The sequence below is a fragment of the Mobula hypostoma genome, chromosome 8 (assembly GCF_963921235.1).
Source record: "Mobula hypostoma chromosome 8, sMobHyp1.1, whole genome shotgun sequence".
NCBI lineage: Eukaryota > Metazoa > Chordata > Chondrichthyes > Myliobatiformes > Myliobatidae > Mobula > Mobula hypostoma.
The window spans coordinates 19,907,475-19,930,505 of record NC_086104.1 but is presented as its reverse complement, the minus strand read 5'-3'; the positions used below and the strand labels follow the sequence as shown (position 1 = coordinate 19,930,505).

General features: G+C 41.4%; 1 protein-coding gene across 6 annotated transcripts in view; it reads left to right on the top strand.

Annotated features, from left to right (window-relative positions):
* The window catches only part of ltbp1 (latent transforming growth factor beta binding protein 1), a 463,174-nt gene that overhangs the window by 301,505 nt on the left and 138,638 nt on the right, over positions 1-23,031 (top strand). For all 6 annotated transcript variants that reach the window (XM_063055533.1, XM_063055535.1, XM_063055537.1 and 3 more), the window contains 4 exons: positions 7,033-7,155; positions 13,041-13,163; positions 19,892-20,014; positions 20,544-20,666. In XM_063055533.1, coding sequence (XP_062911603.1) covers positions 7,033-7,155; positions 13,041-13,163; positions 19,892-20,014; positions 20,544-20,666 — 492 coding nt within the window. The remainder of the gene's footprint in view (positions 1-7,032; positions 7,156-13,040; positions 13,164-19,891; positions 20,015-20,543; positions 20,667-23,031) is intronic.

The window sequence follows — 23,031 nt, the reverse complement described above, 5'->3', positions numbered from 1 at the left end:
TTTCTGTGATTCTGTTGCACCAAAGCAAGAATATTAGTGGATCAGAGTATTAAGTGACCTGTTCATTGGTTAAAGTAGAAATAGCCAGAATGCTATGTAAGGGATAGGAGATATCTGTAACCTGGTTTAATAGATAGTGATTCACATGGTGAGTGATCTGCTGCATGTAAGCAGCTGTGCCTCATATGCTTCTTCGTACCTGCTTTCTTATTCCAAGAACTGGCTTCCAAAGGAGAGGTTAGAAATTAACCACGTTCGTTGCTTTGATGACCTTGAACATCTTGAGAGTTCCTCAACTGAGTAGTGAAATTTAATGATGGCCTGCAAGGAATGGTGCAGAGATGATGCAATCACAGAAAGACAGATCACTAGGGGTTAGATGTCTTTAAATACATGTGGAACCCTGGATGTTACTGATTACAAACCTATTGAAGTTAGCTTACCAAAATGTAGTAGAAGTAATTAAAAGGAGAAAGGGAATGAGTAATTTATTGTCACTATATATCGACACTCGGATCACATTTACAGTACCTATTCCTTAAAAAGAGGCGTAAAATGTACTTATCTATTTAGAGCAGTGGTTCCCAATCTGGGGTCCACAGGCCCTTCAGTTAATGGTAGGGGTTCATGGCATTTTAAAAAACCCTGATTTTGAGATACAGCTTGGAACAGGCCCTCTGGTCCAGTGAGCCTCACCGGCCAGCAAATCAACAATTTAGCACAAGCCTAATCACAGGACAATTTACAATGACCGATTAACCTACTAACCAGTACGTCTTTGGACAGTGGGAGGAAACCAGAGCACCCGGAGGAAACCCACATGGTCATGGAGAGAACATACAAACTCTTTACAGGCAGCGCTGCCAACAGAATTGAACTTTGAACTCCAGGATACTCTGAGCTGCAAAAGCATTGCATTAACCACTACGCTATCGTGGTGCCCTAGAATAGTGGAACATTATTGACCTGAGATGCTTAAATATGTCTCTGACCTTCCAAACGCTTCCTGACCCACAGCATTTTCTCTTTTTTTTAACTTCTAGTGGCTTCACTTCATAGTTTGACAGAAGAAAAAAGTCACTTATATTTACTTCATTTTATGACACATCGAATGTGATTCATTATTGGTGAATTCTTTCCTCTATTCTATTCTTACACTTCATCCAAGTGTTTAATCCCATTGCATTTCCTATACTTTTCCATGAGCACTTGTGCTGTCAGGTCTGAAAGAGCTAGTGTAGTTTGATTCATAATGAAATGGAGGTATGTCTAACCATGTATGAGCAAGTTAAGAGGTAGTGATTCAGTGCTTTACACTAATCTAAAAGGCTCTGTCATTAATAATTTGGATGGGACATAGTAGGAAGAGAATTATTATCTTGGGTGGGCTCTGAAGTAGTCATTAGTGAAAAACTGTCTCTCATGCTTTTTATTTATCTGAACAATCTGATGTAGGCATCTTCATTGTCTCATGGATAATGAGGAAGCACACATCAGGGTGCTGTTCACTGATTTCAGCTCAGCATTCAACACTATCATCTCCTTGGAGCTAATTAGTAAGCTCCAAAATCTAGGCTTCAGCACCTCCCTGTGCACTGGCTCCTCCACTTCCCCACTTGCAGACCCTTAGTATACGATGACATGATGACAAAAACATACTTTGATAATAAATTTACTTTGAACCGAGCTTAGATTTATTCAAGCAGTTTTAGTTTTATCCAGCTGCTTGGTCTCTGAAAACTGTCTTTTCGGTAGGCAGATGCCTTGTTCCAAGTGTGGTTGTTCCTGGTCTGTGAATCCATGAATTAATTACTTATGGTTTTGTGTTAAGTGTCAGCACCAGCCAGAAGCCAATATTTACCTTGGCAGCTGAGCTACACTTCTCTGCATCACCATCCTTGATGGAAACTTTTACTGTACAATCTTCATAGCCCCATGGAATCGCTCAATCACAGTCATTTTTTAAAATTCAATCTAGTTTTGCCTTGAACTGGAATCATTGCAAAGGGGCATTTGCTTTGTTTCTGCAGGTATCTGAATGTTTTGTCCTTTCCTTCTCTTCAGATGAGTACCTGAACTAGTTTATGGCTAAACAGAAGTCTATTTGTTGTTTCTGATATGGCAGATTGTCTTTAAAAAGGAGAAACAAAATTTATGATTTAAAAAAATTGAAATGGAGGCATATGTAAAATTAAATGACTCATGTTAGTCAAGGAGGAGCAATTTTTTTTCTGTGAAGCAAGTCAAAGGCCTGTTTTGGCTGCGGGACGCACTTAGCTGCCAGTAAAGACTACCTTCAGCTGTCAGGGCTTTCATTAAGCGTCACGCCTTCTCGATGATTGCCTGCATAAAGGAAGAGGATAAGGAGAGATGCTAAAGCTGCTGAAAAGCCAGAGAAAGGAGAAGATTAGAAAGGGAGAAAGTAAGAAAGCTAAAAGGAGAGTGGAAGAGTGATAGTGTGAGTGGGAAAGAATGAGGGAAAATAAGAGAAAAGCAGTTATGCAGTCTACGGAACTGGATAAATGAAAGGAGAGGAAGACCCGTGGGGTAGAAATTTGACATTGAGTGCGGTAACCGAAAGAGCGGTTACGAGATACATAGTTTCATTGGAAGTGAATATTGGAAGCAGAGTACAGAGATCAGCCATGTCTATATAATGTGATTAGTCTCAATAACCAAGAACAAAGTTACATCCTGTTATTTTCTCATTTACTATGAATATTAAGAAGCTGTGTACTGCTAGTGGTATGATCATTCCCACGAACAAAAGGAAGAATAAAAAAACGACCATCTTAGAAACAAAAGCTTAAAGTGTGTCAGACTTCAAGCGCATGTTAAGGCTGCAGTAAGATATCTAGTTCTGAGCTCATTTGGAACTATTCTTACAAGTGTAATTTTTGAACTTCATACTTCTCTGGAAAATTATTTTGAGAGGAAGTGAAGTTTCCTCTTGTTAGCATGGTGTGGCGCTTACATTTAGGGTCAATTCCAGAGTGAATAATTCAGTAGCTTGGGATACTAATAGCAGAAAGTGCCATTCGTAGACAGGTTGTAAAAAGCGCATTCCAAGTGTACAGTAATCCTGCTTGGCAAACTACCCTGGGATGATCAGGAATCAACTGTATCTTTTTACAGTTTCCTGTTACAAATAGAACATACAATCACATGGTTGGGAAGAATGCAATTTAAGACTAATCCAGGCAGTTCTTCAATTAAATTGTGTGGCAGATGAATGCTGCAGGTGTTTCTTGGGAAATCTGACTGCACGTTATTATGGAAACAAAGTTCCAAGCGTTTATTTCTCTTTGTGTTGTTCCTCCATTTTTCCTGGGTATGCTGTATTTTGTTCGATTCCCATGCGGATAATCTTGTGTGTTCTGTTTTAAGATTGGCAGCTGTCTATCTGTACATAGAGAAATAAAGCACAGAACCAGGACTAGGAAGGGGTTGCCAGCAACCTTTCAGAAAGGGATAAAAATAAATTGTGAGAGTGAATGACTACGAAATATAACAGGTGATTGTAAGGCAACTTTTTTGCGAATTTTTTGAGGATGTCACCAAACACATCGATGAAGGTAGAGCTGTAGATGTAGTGTATATGGATTTCAGCAAGGCATTTGATAAGGTACCCCATGCAAGGCTTATTGAGAAAGTAAGGAGGCATGGGATCCAAGGGGACATTGCTTTATGGCTTGCCCACAGAGGGCAAAGAGTGGTTGTAGATGGGTCATATTCTGCATGGAGAATACGTTATTCTAGCCTAATACACTGGGTAATGATTTGATCTGTATAAATAATACACAGGGCAAAAAGCATTATCAAGGATGCATCGCACCCTAACCATGGACTTTTTGCTGTCCTCCCATCTTAACCAATTTCCCCCGGGATCAATAAAGTATGACTATGACTACAGGAGCCTCCGCTCCTGCAGCAGCAGGCACAGGAAGAGCTTCTTCCCTGAGGCTGTGACCCTGCTGAACCTCACATCACAGCGCTAAGCAGTATTGCACTCATATTGTACTGTCTCAGTACTTCTATATTTGTGTGCTGTAGCACTTACTTTTTATTCGCAGTTACTTTGTAAATAACACTATTCTTTGCATTTCTGGTCAGATGCTAACTGCATTTCATTGGCTTTGTATCTGTACTCGGCACAATGACAATAAAATTGAATCTAATCTAAACAAGACAAGCCTTTCACTGTATCTTGGTACATGAGACAATAATACACCAATAACAATACAAATTGACGAATTAATTGCAAGGTGGGTAAGAGTAATTTGAAATACTTTATAATATTAAGCAATGTGTATCATGGAAGTTTTGGAAATATAGAAAAAATTGCTTTGGGATCCAATAATTGACATGGGTGGCCTCACAAATCTATGAGCTCTAGCAGAATCGGAACCTGTGAACTGAATCAGAATTATTATTACTGACTTAAATGATGGAAAAATTGTTTTTTCGTGACAGCAGTACAGAGCAAAGGCATAAAATAAAATTACTGTAAATTAAAATAATAAAGAAATAGAGCGAAAAATAATGAGGTAGCACTGAGATGGATGAAAGTATTTGCTGCATTGGAACGCCTTGTCTGACTTGGAAATATATCACTTGATCCTTCATTATCATTGGGTCTGAATCCTGAAACTCTCTGTTCTCCAATGCTTTGAGATTACCTTTACCAGAAAGGGTGCTTACACTCAAGAAGACAACTCGCCATCACCTTCTCAAGATCAATATCTCTGGTCCTCAGGTTCAATCAATAAGTATTACCCATACAGTAGGTACAGAAATGGTGGATGATCTGCCAACAAAGTTTGATCTTTCAAACTTTCAAGATTCTGGAGGGGTTGTATTCTTATACTTGCCTACAAATTCTGGTTTAGCTGGGTGATGCATCATTGGCATCAAGCAGAAGCTGATTCATACAATCCAAACAACAGGAATTCTGCAGATGCTGAGAATTCAAGCAACACACATCAAATTTTATCAGCATTATGCCAAGGCAACCAGTGCAATACTCGCTCAGGGCACCATCGGGGAGTGGTTCTGTACCTCCGTAGGAGTCTTGTCAGGGCTGCCTCCTCTCCCCCACTCTCTTCAATGTCTTCCTGGAACGAATCATGAGTGTTGCCCTTGAAGATCATGTGGACCCAGTCAGCATTGGAGGGAGGAACATCACAAACCTAAGATTTGCTGACGACATTGATGGACTTGCAGGAAAAGAGGATGAATTGGTCAACCTGCTCAGCCATCTTGACAGAGCCTCCACAAAGTTTGGAATGGAAATAGGTGCTGAGAAAACCAAGCTCATGGGAAATGCCAACGGTGCCATCATAACAGACATCTCAGTCCATGGTCAGAAACTTGAGACAGTGCAGCAGTTCAGATACCTGGGGGCAATCATCAGTGATGAAGGATCAAGACCAGAAGTCCTGGCAAGAACTGCACAGACAATGACTGCACTATCCAAACTCGAGACAATATGGAGGGACAGCAACATCACCATGAAGTACAAGATCAGACTCCTGCGTGCATTGGTATTCTCCATCTTCCTGTACGCATGTGAGACATGGACCCTCACAGCAGAGCTACAGAGGAAGATACAGGCATTGGAAATGAGATGCTGTTGTAACATCTTGGGCATCTCATACTTGGACCACATCACAAATGAGCAGGTCCACAAGACCATCCAGCACCACATTGGCCCCCATGAAGACCTTCTTACAACAAAGAAGAAAAGAAAGCTGAGATGGTATGGCCACGTAACAAGATCCAGTGGCCTTGCAAAGACCGTTCTACAATGAACCGTGGAGGGGAAAAGAAGGAGAGGTAGATGGAGGAAAAGATGGACGGGCAACATTAAAGAATGGGCAGGGAAATCATTTGCGGTGACCCAGACTCTGGCACACAACCACGACAGATGGAACAGACTGGTGCAAAGCTTGTTATGACGGTGCCCTGACGACTCCACCAGGAGTTTAGGGCGCAAAGCAAGGCATCATTGGGCTCTCCACATTGCAATTCATTTGCAGATTTGCATTGTTATTGATGTATTATTGTCTCATGTATCAAGATACAGTGAAAAGCTTGTCTTGTGTATCGTTTATACAGATCAAATCATTACCCAGTGCATTAGGCTAGAATAAGGTAAAACAATAACAATGCAAATTAAAGTGTAAAAGCTATTGGGGAAAAAATTAGTGCAGGGAACCAATGAAAGGGTGAGACCAAGAGCCAATCTTATCATGCAAGAGGTCCTTTCAAGATTCAGGAGATAATTAGAAAGGTAAATACGTTGTCCTTTGTTACAAGAAGTGGGAATAGAAGAAATAGGGAATCTCATTGCAAGTAAATGAAGTTCTGGGCTTTGGTACGACCACAATTGGAGTAGTGTTCACTTTTGCTTACCTTTTCTAAAGAATTACGTTCCTACCTGGTTGAAATTTAAATCCATTGGACTAATTCCTGGAATAAGAGGGTTGCCCTGTGAAAAGGATGATGCTGGGAGGACATCTTCTTAAGACAAGTTTGTTTACCTTAACTGGAGATTCAAGAAACAGGCTGACATAGCGTACTGGAAATGTGACGGTCATCAGCACTGAGATAAGAAACTATTTTACTCAGAGGGTTATGCATCTCTGGAATTCTCCTCTGGGAGGTCTGTGAATATTCCGTTGCTGACAAGCTTAAAGGATAAGTTTAGTAGATTTTGGGACAATTTTGGTATAATGAGATATTGAGTAAAAATAAGCATGCTGGATATCTGGGACACCATATGCCCCTCTGATGCATTGACTGGGTTAACAATTCAGTTTAATGGCCTTTAATGTGTACTTTTCCTGTTTAAATCCATTCAAATCCACAGAACCTCCATGAATTCCATTTGTGATCATCAGCATTGGCAGTATTGTGGATTCATGTGGGAGATAAAAATCAAGGATTACTGAATGATAGACCTAATCAAGATTTCTATTTCTGACGCTCTTATAACCTTGACATCAATTTTTGCATTTCTTTTTTTCCTAGACATCAATGAATGCCTCAGCATGCCCGTTTGTACCAATGGGCAGTGTACCAATCTTGAGGGTGGCTATATCTGTATTTGTAATCAAGGCTATGAACCATCTCCTGACAGCAAGTCGTGCAAAGGTAACAAATCCTGCAGAGATTAAATCCCACAGAGACCTGTTCTATGGTGGATTATATTATGGGTGTGTGTATAAAATGCGTCATCCCTTCCCTGACTAACTGAAGTAAATCACTAGCGTTCTTGCCTGCCTAACAAGCAAAGGCCTTTATTCAAAAAGTACGAGGCTTTTCTAAAACTAAAAAAGTTAACATATCAGAAACAAATGGTAGTTTGTGTGTTATTGCAAATGAGATAGGAATACACAAAGAAAGAAATTGTGCTGTAATTTTCAGGCGCTTTGGTGAGACCACCACATTTTAAATAGAAAACACTCTTCCTGCTAACCTCTCAAAATGTGTTTGGTTGAACTGATACAAAGCTAGAGTAGATTGCTGGAAGGTACGCAAGTGTAGATATACTAGATAATTTTGCTTTTTGTTCTCACTTTCCTTTGTCCTTCTGCACAGCTCCCATTTCCCTTGCTCACTCATCTGCTAACACATGCACACCCTCCGTGAAGGGGCATTTCTCAGTCCTGCTTCTACTTTCTCATTCTGGTTGAGATCTAGTTAAACCAATGATGAACTGAAGGCCTCGCTTGATCCTGGCTGCTATATAATGGAATTGAAAGAACCACTTAGTATGGAGCAGAACCCGCCCAAGATGCTTGAGGAACACAGCAGGCCAGGCAGCATCTATGGAAAAAAGTACAGTTGATGTTTCGGCTGAGACCCTTCAACAGGACTGGAGAATGACCACTGCCAACCCCCCCCCCCGCCCCCGTTGTCTACACATGCGCATTGTTCGTTCTCTCTCTCTCTCTCTCTCTCTCTCTATCTCTCTCTCTCTCTCTCTCTCTCTATCTCTATCTCTCTCTCGCTCTCTCTATCTCTCATTGTAATGTGAATACATCAGTTCAAGCCATCTTGCAAGTGCGTGCTTTTATTTTAATATATATGTAGTTGTGCACACACAAAACATTTTTTTTAGATTATGAGGACACTCAGTCCTCGTTTATTGTCATTTAGAAATGCATGCATTAAAAAATGATACAACGTTCCTCCAGAATGATATCAGAAGAAAACACACGACAAACCAAGACTAAAACTGACAAAACCACATAATTATAACATATAGTTACAACAGTGCAAAGCAATACCATAATTTGATAAAGAGCAGACCATGGGCACAGTAAAAAAAAAAAGTCTCAAAGTCCCGATAGACTCATCATCTCACACAGGCAGCAGAAGGGAGGAACTCTCCCTGCCATGAACCTCTAAGCACCGCCAACTCGCCGATGCAGCACCATTGGAAGCACCCGACCGCAGCGGACTCTGTGAGTCTGTCCGAAAACTTCGAGCCTCCGACCAGCCCCTCCGACACAGCCTCTCCGAGCACCATCCTCTGCCGAGCGCTTCGACCTTGCCCCGGCCGCCGAGCAACAAGCAAAGCCGAGGACTCGGGGCCTTCTCCTCCAGAGAATCTGGACCACACAATAGCAGCAACAGCGAAGCAGGCATTTCAGAAGTTTCACCAGATGTTCCTCCGTGCTCTCACGTCTGTCTCCATCAAATCAGGATTGTGCACGGCACCCTACTTGACCAGTAACAGACATCACCACCGGAGTGGCCACTGCAAGCTGCGTTGTGCCGCCATCTTCTCCTCCATTTAGCAATGAATACGAACCTGAATGTCAGAAAATATCACAAACTGCACCGACAGTTACGGGAAGAAACAGCAAGAGTTAACCAGCTCGAGAAAGCGGAAGGACCCGTGAGTAATAGTGAAAGATGCGCTGAATTTAAAGTGAAAATAACATCACAATGGCATCAGTCAGGAAAGTTGACAAACTTGATTGCACTGATGAAGGCTGGGAGTCGTATATCGAAAGGGTTGAATCTGAGATGGTATTGTAACATGAACAATGTGGAGGAGCAAAAGAAAGCCCCTACCCTTCTTAGCTTAATGGACCCAAGAACGTATGGTCTCTTACGCAACTTAGTAACCCCTGCGAAGCCTGCAAGCAAGATGTTCGATGAAATTGTTGCACTTTTACAAAACCATTTGAGCCGTAAACTGCTGGTAATGGTTGAGAGATTTAGATTTTACAAAAGGAACCAGTCAAAAGATGAAAGCCTTTCTGAATACATTGCAGAACGGTGCACACGTTCCCAGTACTGTGACTTTGGAGATGGACATTAAGGGACAGGCTTGCCTGTGGCATGCATAGTCAAGGCACTCAAACAAGGCTACTGACAGAAGGAAACCAAACATCACAATGGTATCAGTCAGGAAAGTTGACAAATTTGATTGCACTGATGAAGGCTGGGAGTCGTATATCGAAAGGGTGGAATGGGCATTGGCCTTTGCAATATTGTTCGAGACTGCAGTAAAGGATGCAGCAGAGCTACAGAAAAAGAGGTTAGAAGGTGAAATGCACAAAATGTCCCCAAATACTGCAAAAAGCCAAAGGTGTTATTGATGTGGCAACTCCTTCCAGGATACAAATGACTGGTGGTTCAAAGAAAAAGTCTGCAGAAAATGTCACAGGCAAGGTCACATAGAGAGAATGTGTAAGGCAGACCAAAAACACAACCGAGTGAAAAGTCTCAAACACAGAAGTAAGCAAATGCATAAGGTTACCAAATGTAAAACAGAATCAGACAACATAGAGTCTGACAAAGGTGAACTGTCATGCCTAGAGCTACACAGTATAACTGAAGCAAATCACAAAATCATCTGGATCACAATACATATGTCCGGTGTAAAACTGAAAATGGAGCTGGATACAGTGTCAGCTTTGTCATAATTCCAGAGGCTGACTACAACACACTGTTTCCTAAGATACCATTAGGGAAGACCTCAGTGATGCCAAAGATCTGCACAGGCAAAATTATCTCCCAAAGGCAAACTGAAAGTGATTATGATGTTTGGAGGCCAAACACAGCAGTTAGAGCCTTATATGTTGAAAAGTGGAGGGCCAGCACTTTTCGGACGTCGTGAATAGTTGACAAAAATCCAACTAGACTTGGCACTCAATTGAAGCTTGGCATAAACTGGCAATGGCAGCCCAAATTGATGCACTAACCACAGACTGGCACAGCTGCTTAATGCTAATGAGAAGGTGTTTGAGAAGGGGATTAGTAAACTCAAAGACATGAAGGCTAGATGAAACAGCAACACCAAGATTCCATAAAGCACACCCAGTGCCTTACGCACTACATCCTGAAGTGGATGCTGAACTGCAGAGCTTGGAGGCATCTGGAATTCTCTCCAAGTTTGAGTGGAGCAACTGGCCCACGTCCATTGTCTCGATGTTCAAGGAAGTGAAGGTCAGAGCTGTTCACATATCTGGGGATTTCAAGGGGAGCATCAACCCAGTGCTGCGTATTGTGCAGTATCCCTTGCAATGCATAGAAGACATATTTGCACCTTTGGTAGGTGGGGAGAAGTTTCCAAAGATTGACTCATCATAAGCTTATCTGCAAATGGAGACTTGAGGAGCCAAGCAGGAAGTGCCTCACACTCAACACTCACAAATTACAGTATAATCGTCTCTTCTTTGGCGTCGCATCAGCTCCAGCAATTTGGCAACGAACAACGGACCAAGTGCTCCAAGGTATCCCAACAACTCAGGTCTTGTAAATTACTATCACCGATTTCTCCCAAACACTGTGACAGTGCTGCATCTATTGAACACACTGTTACAGACAGGAGCAAAGTGGGAATGGCCAGAAAGATGTGAAAGAGCTTTTAAGGAAGGAAATAGACTAATAACATCCAATGAACTGCTCACTCATTTTGACCCATCCCTGCCCATCAGACTGGCATGCGATGTGTCCCCTTATGGCATTGGAGCCATTTGGTCACACATCATGAAAGATGGATCTGAACACCCGACTGCATTCGCTTCAAGATCACTGACGAGCGCAGAATGCAACTACACACAGATCAACCAAGGTAGTCTAGCATGGGGAATAAAGAGGTTCCACCACTATTTCTGTGGACTAAAGTATATGCTAGTGACAGATCACCAGCCGCTACAACGTGTTCAGCACCATCTGCCTGTGTTTGACTGGTCTCTCTTTCCCTCTCGCCCGATGCTACCAGTGGATAGTGCCTTAGGTCTAGGGCAAGGTTTAATTGACGTGGTTCGTGGATTGGATTAAGTAGTTCATGTTATGATGTGTTTCTGGTTATTCCTTTTTATATTGCTATTTTGTGCAATTTTGATTGACACGAACTGGTTCTGCAGCCTGCAGACAACAAATGACACAACATGAAGTTGATCTGAACTGAACTTATCTGAACTGTTCAATGACAAGGTGGTTTGATGTTTTATATTCTGTGCTTTTCACTCGTCTTTTGCCGCTTACATGATTTGTTCTTTTTTTACATGTTGGGTGTTTGATATTTTCTTTGTTTCATTGCTGTCTGTGAAAGGGCTGTATACTGCATACATACTTTAATAGTAAATGTACTACTTTGAATCTTGAATCTTTGAATCTAGAATATCTTGAGTTAATTTTGTCTGTGCATGTGTGTCTTGCTCTGGAGTCATTGAATGACAAAGATGGTGACTTTCTGGCTCAATTTGACTGTATATTAATGTTCAGAGGCAGAAGAAAGCAAATAGAGGCTAGTTTACATTATTGTGGCTGGAATGCTAGCGTAGATTGTCCAAATTAGGGAACTGACCTAATAAGATAGAATTCACTGAGCAGTTTGAGAGGAAGAAGCTAAAGTCATATTTATCAGTATTATAGTTAAGTGAAAGGAACTACTGAGACATGAGAGAGGTGCTGGCAAAAGTTGATTGGAAGGGGACATTAGCAGGGATGACGACAAAACAGCAATGGCTGGAGTTTCTGGGGGCAATTGGGTAGATGTAGGATAAATACATGCCAAAGATGAAGATGTATTCTAAAGGGAGAATGAAGCAACCGTAGTTGACAAGAGAAGTCAAAAGACAGCATAAATGCACAAGAGAGGGCATATAATATAACAAAAATCTTTGGAAAATGAGGGGTTTGTGAACCTTTTAAAAACCAACGGAAGACAAAAAATCTATTAGGAGAGAAAACAGGAAATATAAAGGTAAGCTAGGCAATAATATAAAAGAGGAAACAAAAAGTTTTTACAGATCGACAAAGAATAAAAGATAGGCAAGAGTGGATATCAGAACGCTGGAAAATGACGCTGAAGGGATGGTAATGGGGGACAAAAAATGGCAGACAATCTTAATAAGTATTTTGCGTAAGCCTTCATTGTGGAAGTCATCAGCAGAATGCCAGAAATTCGAGTATCACGCAGAAGTGAGTATAGTTGCAATTACTAAGGAGAAGGTGCTTGGAAAGCTGAAATATCTGAAGATATATATATAGATGGACTGCACCTCAGGGTTCTGAAAGAGGTAACTGAAGAGATTGTGGCGGCATTGGAAATGATCTTTCAAGAATCACTAGATTCTGCAGTCGTTCTGGAGAACTGGAAAATTGCAAATATCATTTCACTCCTTCAGAAGGGAGGGAGGCAAAAGAAAGGAAATTACAGGCCAGTTAGCCTGACTTCAGTGGTTGGGAAGAGATTGGAGTCCGTTATTAAGGATGAAATTTTGGGGTACTTGGAGGCACATGATAAAATTGGCTAAAGTCAGCTTGGTTTCCTTAAGGGGAAATCTTACCTGATAACTCTGTTGGAATCCCTTGAGGAAATAACAAGTAAGATAGACAAGGGCAAGTCATTGAATGGTGTTGGAAATGACCTAATTCTGATTCTAATATGGTCCTGTGGTCTTATAATTGACTTCCTGTGCTGAACTTTGCTTCAGTCACCCTCTGTGGGTGGATAGAGCTTGTGGTTAAAAGGATATGAACATTAATAGTTCCTTCTCTCTTTCTTGCAGATGTGGATGAGTGTCAGGATGCCAGCCTGTGCACTAACGGGCAGTGTAGCAACACAGAAGGCTCTTTCCATTGTGAATGCAATCCCGGACACCGTCTGGCTGCAACTGGGGACCAGTGTGAAGGTAGCAGGAGGCCAGAATCATAAAGTCCTATAGACACACAGTGTGGAAATAGCTCCTTTGGTCCACACTGATCATCAACTACCCATTTACACTATTCCTACCATATTTTCATCAACTTGCAGTGTCCAATCAACTTACCAACGTGTACGTCTTTGGGAAGAACTGGTGCACCCAGGGCAAAGTTTAAGAGACATTTAGATAGGCAGATGAACAGTCAGAGAATGGAGTGATATAAACCATGTGCAGGCAGATGTGCAGTTTAATTTGGCATGACGATCAGCAGACACTGTGGTTCAAAGGACTTGTTCCTTTTCTGTGCTGTCCAGTGTTCTATGTAAACCTACGCCCAGTAGCAGGACGAACATGCAAACTCCTCAGAAAAAGCACCCAGGTCCTTGTAATAACCACTAACTAACAAACCTCCACCACTACCCTTTATCTTCTATCTTCAAACCAATTTTGGATTCAGTTTGCCAGAAGACCTTGGATCTCATGTATCCCGACCTTTTTTTTTTAATGAGTCTATCACATAGGATCATGTCAGAAGCGTTGCTAAAGTCCATGTATAACATATCCACTTAATTAATCTAAAAAATCCCAATGAGGCATATAAAGCAGGATTTCCTAATCACGAAGCAATGCTGACTTCCCCTGATCAGCTTCTTTCCAAGCCTTTCCTTGTGATCACAAGCCCTATACTGAAAAATTTTCCCCCAGCAGAATCCTATCTTACTTCACTTTATCAGGATTTGGGGATGTGTCCATCTATTATGTCAATATGCATGATACTTCCTTTTTCTTCATAAGCACATGTCCTGAACTATCTGCATACATCTCTCCTAATATTCCATCCTCCCTCTCCTTCTCCCTGGTGAATACTGCTTTCAGGACACTACATGTATCCCTGGCTTCACAAAAAAGACTTTCCTTTTGGTCCCTGAGGGGATCTACTCTCTCCCTAGCCTTCATCTTGCTTCTAATATATTTATAAACGTTTTTGGAATTCAGTTTAGTTCTGTTCACCAGAATCATTTAATGTCTCTACTTTGCCTTTCTAACTGCATTCTTAAGGTATCTCTTCTCTCCTCTATAAACCTTGAAAGGCTCGCTTGATAATTTCCTATGCTCAGACATATGTTTCCTTCTGTTTTCCTGATCAAATCTTCAATTTCCACTATTAACCAAGGGTCCCTAATCTTGCTATCTTTCTTAGGGATACGCTGATACTGAAGTCTGACTACTTTGCTTTTAAGTGCATCCCACTTATCAGATGTTGTTTTTCCTTTTTGCAGCTGGTTCCAATCTACTTTCACTAGGTCTTGTCTTTTAGTGTTGTCGTCAGCCCTTCTTGTCAAGACCTTAAATCTAGGTCCCTTGCCTTGAAGTTTATCTAACTGCCACCACTGTTTGCTAAAAAAAAATGTTCCCTCACAGATTTCTTGATTGTTATGATTGCAGTCAAAGCAGAGAGGAGGGTGATCCTCAGGAACCTAATTTTTCACAAATATTCAAACAGAACAAGAGGGGAATCGGTGCTTGTTCCACTGATGGGGCCTCATTTGGGTCAGGTGGCTTTGTGGGAGCTGTGGTTTTGTAACATCCCTGTGGATCTTCAGAGAGTTGACAAACTCTCCAGCAGGCTGCCATCATCCCTGAGCAGTATGCTCAGTCTACTAGGATACTCGCCTCACAAGCAAACATTAACCTTTACAGGTGATCAAGGCCGCGTTTCCAGATTCAGCTGCATGTGTAAAATGCGGGTCACATTAGTTGGCTTATCTAGACTTTATGTCAGTCCAAAAATAACATCTAACTGTCCATCCCTTTGTTTTCTCAGCAAAGAGAAAATTACAAGCCCCTGCAGATTTGGAAACATTGTGTAGGTTCTTCCCCGAACAAAGGCATGATTAGAGAGAGGAGATTTCAAAGGGACTATGGAACCCCTTTGATGGTCTGCAGAGTAAAAACTGTTAAGAAAACAAAGTACTGGATCATTTCTCATCAGATGTACTATGATGAGAGAGATGGAGCAGTATTTTTTTTTCTGATTTCTGGGCAGAACATAAGAAATAAGAGCAGGAATAAGCCATCTGGCTTGTTGATCCTGCTCCACCTTTCAATAAGGTCATGGCTGATCTGGCCATGGACTCAGCTCCACCTACCTGCCTTTTCCCCGTAATTCTTACTTTCACTGCAATGCAAAAATCTAACTGTTTCTCAAATAGATTTAATGAAGTAGCCTTACTGCTTCCCTGGGCAGAAAATTCCACAGATTCACTACTCTCTGGGAAAAACAGTTCCTTCGAAGTTCCATTATAAATCTACTCTCCTGAATGTTGAGGCTATGTCCCCTAGTTCTGATCTCACCTACCATTTTCGTGCCTCGATCTTATTTATCCATTTCATAATTTTATATGTTCCTATAAGATCCCTTTTCATTCTTCTGAATTCCTACAAGTACAGTCCCAAGCAACCTCAGTGGTTCTTCATAGGTTAACCCCCTTATCTCTAGAATCAACTCAGTGAATTTGTTCTGCAACAACTGCAAATGCAGTATGTCTCAAGCAAACAGAGCAAAAATGCACGCAGCATTCCAGGTGCAGTCTCACCAGTACCCTGTACAACTGCAGCATAATCTCCCTGCTCTTAAATTCAAAACCTCCAGCAGTGAAGACAAACATTCCATTTGCCCTCTTGATAACTCATTGCACTTGTGGTAACCTTTTGCGAATTCATATACAAATACTCCCAAGACCTTCTGCATAATGGCATGCTGCGATCTTTCACCATTTAAATAATAATCTGATTTTCTGTTTGTTCCTCCAGACTGGGCAACCCTACACTTACCAACATTATACTCTATATCCCAGATCCTTGTCCATTCACTTAACTTATCTATTATCTCTCTGCATTCTCTCCACAGTTTGCTTTTCTACTCAGTTTAGTATCATTGGCAAACTTAGATACAGTACTCTCGGTCCCTTTTTCTAAATCGTTAGTGTATGTTGTGAACAGTTATGGGCCCAGCACCGACTCCTGCGACACTCCGCTCACCACTAATTGCCACCCAGGGAGCGCCTACTTATCTCAACTCTTTGCCTTCTGTTGGTTAAACAATTCTCTTATTGATGCTGACATATTACTGCCAACTCCAGACATCCATATCCTCAAGTCTTTCATGTGGCACTTTATCCAACACCTTCTATAAATCCAAATATATAACATCCACCAATTCTTCTCCATCCATTGCCCTCATTATATCCTCAAAGAACTCCAGTAAGATTGTCAAACAGGACCTGCCCTACTTGAATCAATGCAGTGTCTGCCTGACAGAACCACCTCTGTCTGTTTTATTTCCTTAATGATAACATTCAGGCATTTTCCTGACAACAGACATTAAGCTAACTAACCTATTAGTAACCTACATCATTTTTAAACAATGGCATGTTATTCACCAACTCCAAATTTGCTGGGACCTATCTAGAGTCCAGAGAATGTTGGTAAATTATCATAAATGCCTCTATTATAACTTCCTCCATTTCTTTCAGTACCTTGGGGTGCCCAAAAGACCCTGTCTAACTTGAGGCCCACTCATTTGCTCAGCACTACTCTTTAGTGATAGTGATTGTGGGGAGGTACTCATCTTCCATTATGTCCAGAACATCTCCCTTTGGTATGCTACATGTGTCCTCCACCATGAAGACCAATACAAAATAGTCATTCAAAGTCAGGTATATGGAGGAATTTAAGGTGGGGAGTTATATGGAAGGCAGGGTTTAAGGATCGGCACAACATTGTAGGCCGAAGGGCCTGTACTGTGCTGTACTATTTGATGTTCTATGTTCTAAAGTCTTAGCCATTTCCGCATTATCTAATATTAGTTCCTCCTTCTCATCTTCCAAGAGATCTATGTTCATTTTAGCCACCATTATGTAATTATAAAATCTTCCACTTTTTTAAATATTTTAGCAAATTTACTTTCATAATCTATCTTTTCTTTCTTTATTGTTGCTTTGTGGTTCTTTGTTACTGTTTAAAGTCTACCAGTTTCCCACTAACCTTGGCAATTTTGAATGTGTGAGCTCATTTTGTTTCCTTTGTGATCTTCCAAGGCTGACTCTCCCTGCCCTGACTGTAATATATTTCTGTTGAGTGCTGCGAAAAATCCCTTTGAAAAATCTTCCACTGTTCCTCAACTACCTCACCACGTACCCTGTGTTCCCAGTCTGTGTTAGCCAATTCCTCCCTTATTCAGTTGCAATCCCCCTTCTTTAGGCAAAATACAGTGGATTCTAGATCAAACTATTACACCCTCCAAATGGATGAGAAATTCAGTCATACTGTGATCGATCACTCTTTCCAGGGAGATCCCTAGTGGCAAGATTCTTAAATGTACCTGTCTCTTGCTCAGATTCAGATTGCAGATGGCATTTTACTTTGTAGGTTCAGTAGCGTGCTGTTCAAAGTAAAATTATTTTCAAAGTATATCTATGTCACCACATTCAACCCCGAAATTCTTTTTCTTGTGGGCATACTCAATACATCCAATAACCATAATAGAATCAATGAAAAGCCACACCAACAGGGCTGACAACTGGTGTGCAAAAGACAACAAACTGTGCAAATACAAAAAGAAAGAAAAAAGAAATAATAATAATAATAATAAATAAGCAATAAGTATTGAGAACCTGAGATGAAGAGAATTTCGGGAAAGGTATCACAGGTGCCTTTTATGACATCTTTAAGACTGCTTCAACAACCTTGATTTCAACTATGCGCGAGTTAATGTTGCCATGACAACTGGCATTCTATTCTCACGCGTATCAGATATTTTTTCATTTATTGCCCATGCCATTGTAATATTATTATTTGGTGTTCATAACAACTCCCAACAGTTGTTTTACACTTTTTCACTTTCCCATTGCTAGTCTCTACCCAGATGGATTGAACATTCTGCACCTTAGACCCTTTATCCTTTCACCCTAATGTCATCCGTCATGAAGAGTGCTACCCCACCTCTCTTACCTTCTTAGCTACCCCTACAAAATTACCTGATACTCTTAGATATTTAATTCCCAGTCATCTCCACCCTGCAACTACGTTGAGGTCCGAAACGTCGACTGGACTCTTTTTTTTAGGTGTTGCCTGGCCTGCTGAGTTCCTCCAGCATTTTGAGAATATTCACAATACCCTCTGCTGTTTACATCAATCTTCCAATGTTCTTGTGGCTCACTGGGCAAAGCTACTGCGAACCAGAGCACCTTCTGAGTAATAGTCCCCTTTCTAATCTATTTAATGTATTGCTCCGTCTGCTATTTATCATACAGGTTGATGGGAATTTTGTGCTCTACATTTTAAACACATTAGTGCTGTTTCAGTTGTTTGAACATGACACTTACTGCTCATAATCGATGGCAACTCGTGTTCTTTGAACATGACAGCCTAGACATAGAGATATGCAGGGAGAAGGAAATGCAAAACCTTGGTTAGATCATACTTAGAACAATACACATTGAATCCTTCCTCCTTTGGTCAACTTCAGCTGTTTATGAATGGGCAACATATTAAATTAAAAAAAACTGTGAATACTTACAGTTCAGGAAGAAAGGAGCATTGGCAAAACTTCAAATTAATGATTAGTGTAAAATTAGAAATATGCAGGCTATTAAATGCAAGGAAAGAGTTGGGGAGGAGAATATGGAACAAAATTTCAAAGTAAATTTATTATCAAAGTACATGTATGTTGATGGCTGGTGGTGTAGTGTCATCCACACCGGACTTTGGTGTGAGTGGTCCTGAGTTCAAATCTGACTGGCTCCTTGCACGCTTTCCATCCGTGCTGAGTTGAGTGTCGAGCTAGCAACTCGGTCTCGTAAAAATAATAAAAGACAACAATGCTAAAGAAACAGCAAGGTTGGCATCCAAAGCACCACAAGGCCACAAACTGTGCAAGTAGAAAAAGAAGGAATAATAATAATAAATAAATAAGCAATATGTATCGAGACTATGAGATGAAGAGTCCTTGAAAGTGAGTCCATAGGTTGAAGGAAGATTTAAATAATGGAGCAAGTGAAGATGAGTGAAGTTATCCCCTTTGGTTCAAGAGCCTGATGGCTGAGGGGTTCAAAGGGGAATTGCTGAGCATGGAGGTGAGGGAGAGATGAAACGAATGAAGTGATGATGGTGTGGGGTGGAGGTAGTGATAATAGGACAGGTAAAGCAGCAATGATCTCGGAGAGATGTAATTATAAACACAGGAAATAGTTGAACTCCTAAAGGTTGCCATGTGCCCTGTTGAAGTACTGCAGCATGATTTTTTCCAGCACATTCTGTTTTCATGGGGAATGTAGGAGGATGTAACGCCATCACATTATATGGTGGTGACAGCAAAAGTCCTACTAAACTCCACACTGAAGGATTGCCCATATTAACCTGGCCATCTACTGCACAACGAACAAATCCTGCCTGGTCTCAATGGGAGAAAGGAATCTTTTGGCCAATGCTGTTTATTTAAAACTACACATTTTTGGCTAAAATTGCAGACAGTGTAACCAAATTAACCATGGTGGATTCAGTTTTTGGCTTTGGGAACCGTGCAAAAACAGTGGTTGCCCAAGGAGTATTTTCTCTGGATGTTCTAATATGAGACAGCAATAAAAATTTGGAGTCTATCAGAGAGTTTTATAGACAATGTCAGCTCAACAGCCTTCTAAACTTATTTGTTGCAGACATTGACGAATGCCAAGAAAATGCAGATGCTTGCCAGGGAGGCGAGTGTACAAACACCAAAGGCTCCTTTACCTGCACTTGTCACAGTGGCTTCCAGCTAGTGGATAATATACCATGCCAAGGTAAAGTGTCAATGCCAGCAGCCAGAAAATGCCAGGTAACTTCTATAGGCAGCCTGTAATTGTTTAGCTTATTTCAGGCCCTCACCCTTGCCATTTGTAATCCCTGTCAGTCGTCATGGAGAGGACTTGCATTCCTGTAGTGCCTTTTGCTCTCTTGAACTGCTCAAATATGCAGTCAATGAAATTCTTTTGAAGTGTGGTCATTGTTCTCAGGCAGGAAATGTTGTGCATAACAAGACCTTGTTAGAAGGCAACCTGACAATGTTGTGATGATGGTTGACCGATAAGATACTGCCAGGGCACTTACGATGGCTCATCAGCTGTTCTTTGAAATAATGCACCTGGATCTATTTGCGTCTGCTGAGAAAGCAGATGGGATCTCAGTTTTTCTGTGGCTGAGTGCTGAGTAATGGCCTGGAAACACTTTTGAGCAAGGCAAGCTCATGGTGCCTGCAGACTTGCTCCCAAGATTTTTGTTGTCACTTGTACAAAGAGAGATTCCTGTGATTGTTTCTTTCCTCTGCACCAGATGTGGATGAATGCTTGGACCCGGAACGCTGTGAAAATGGGGAATGCCTGAACACAGAGGGTTCCTTCTACTGTATTTGTGAGCAGGGCTTCACAGCAACGGCGAATGGACACGGATGTGAAGGTGAGGACCTGCCATGCAGATATTTTGAACACCAAGTACAGAAATATCGTATTTCTTTTATCTGAACGTGTTGGATTGGCTTCCAGTTCATGGATAATGTACAGTGTTAACATGAAATGTTAATGCCAGAAGCCAAAAAACTTAAATGTACTTGGATACCTTATCACATGCTCTCATCCCACACCATATTTAATTCCTGACATTGGCCCTGCAGAGGGCTTGCGTTCCCATAGACACTTCAACATCCACCAGCTGACAAAATGTGCAGCCAATGAAACTCTTTTGAAGAGTGGTTATTTTTCTCAGCCAGGAAATGTGTGCAGGACAAGATCCTTTAAAGCAGCAACATGACAATGACCAGGGAGTCAGGAAACACTGAAACATGCTGAGATAATAGGACAGGCTACCAGGAAAATAGTCAAAAATTTGAGCTCAGAAAATGGAGAGAGGTGTAGAGTAATCGTGTGCTACCGCACAGAAACAGGCCACACAGCACACCTTTTCTGTGCCAAATTGTTACTTTGCTTAGTTCCATCGACCTGCTCCGGACTATAGCCCTCCATCCCCTCCCATCTATTTACCTATCCAAATTTCCCTTAAATGTTGAAATCGAACCTGCATCCACCACTTCTGCAGGACCGCTCGTTCCACCCACTGAGTGAAGAAGTTCCCCCTCATGTTCCCCTTAAATATGTCACCTTTCACCCCTAACCCATGACCTCAAGCTCTAGTCTCACCCAACCTCAGTGGGGGAAAAAGCTTGTTTGCGTTTACCCTATCTATACCCCCCGTGATTTTGTGTCAAATCTCCCCTCGTTCCCCTGTGCTCCATGGACTAAAGTCCAAATCTATTCAACCTTTCCCTCATAAGTCAGGTCCTTAATGTCCAACAACATCCTAGTAAATTCATGGTCAGGATGATCAAGAGATCGGAAGTGGAGGAACAGACAGGGGGTTTATAGGACTGGAAAAGATTACTCAGCTAAAGAACGCCAAGGCCATGAAAGGATTTGAAAGTATTTAAAATAAAGATATTGCTGGGTGATAGTGTACGGTTGAACACAGACAGGATCACCTCAGGGTAGCCTCAGTGGAATCTTGCTACAGAGCGTTTCCTGTCTCAATTTATTTATAAATGCCTACAGGAGTGAGGTGATCAGGCTGTCAGATATTCTCAAAGTCAATGCACTGAATTTGGTCAAACCAGACCAAACTAAGACAAAGCCAAACTCCCGCCTGCCTGGAAATAAGAAATGGAAGTGTTTGAGTCATTCAGTAGGTGTGGAGAGAGAAGCTGTGAGCCCCACCACAAAACTCGTCCGCTTTGTTCTGTTATGTTACCCCTGTGCGGAAGGCACCACAAGTGAAACATTTGAGTGTACGTAGTGCTGAATGAAATGGTGCTCTCAATAAAGCTTTCAAGGTTACACTTATTTTCGTTGGTTATTAATTACAGAGAAAAGTAGATTAGCTTTTGTTATTCATTTAACAAAAAAAATATTATACCCCAGCAATTTTATTAGCATCTAATATTTTCCCATCTTACTTTTGGAAACGTACTATAGTGCACTCCATACTATAGCAACTTGCTGCAGGGAGCTCTTTTCCCTTGTAATACCCGATGACCTTGTGCTGGTCAATAGTTCTTTATGCCACAACCAATGGAGACCAGTTTTATCTGGGTTACCCATCTAAATCTAGCAAGATTTTATATATTTTTATTAGATCTTCTCTGAGCTTTATTCCCCCCGATTCTGCGGCCTATTGAGACTCTGCTCGCAAAGTCTCCAGCATTTTTGGCATCTGCTAATTTCTCTGCTTCCCTTCTCCATGGAATTACTGGTAGCTGATTGTCCACCTGTCTCCCTCCCTTGAGTTCCATCTCCCCCTCTCCCACCTGGAATACTTGCAAATATATATGTATACACATACAAAACTCCTTCATTGCGCAGTTGTGACGATGAGGATGGGATTAATGCAGATCGTTGCCCGGTAGTCGACAGGGGTGTGGTGGGCTGCAAGGTCTGGTTCTGTGCTGCATGACTGAAGAAATTGCTCTCCGCAGATGGATCCTGGGCATCAGCAGCTGTGTGGAGCTCTTGTTGGACAAATAGTCAGCCGGTACTGATTGTAAATGTTCCGTCTATGACAGCGTCCACTTGTGTTTGGCAACACAGGGCTTTGAACAGCTAAAGGACTGTACATGATTCAAGAGAATTTAAAGAAAGGTGATTCTTAGAAAAGAACCTAATTGTCAGAACAAGACACACTGGAGACTGCAGATGGTAGAACTGGAACGAAAAGCAAACTGCTGGAATAACTCAGCAGATCAAGCAAGATTTGTTGGGGGGGGGAATGAAATTGT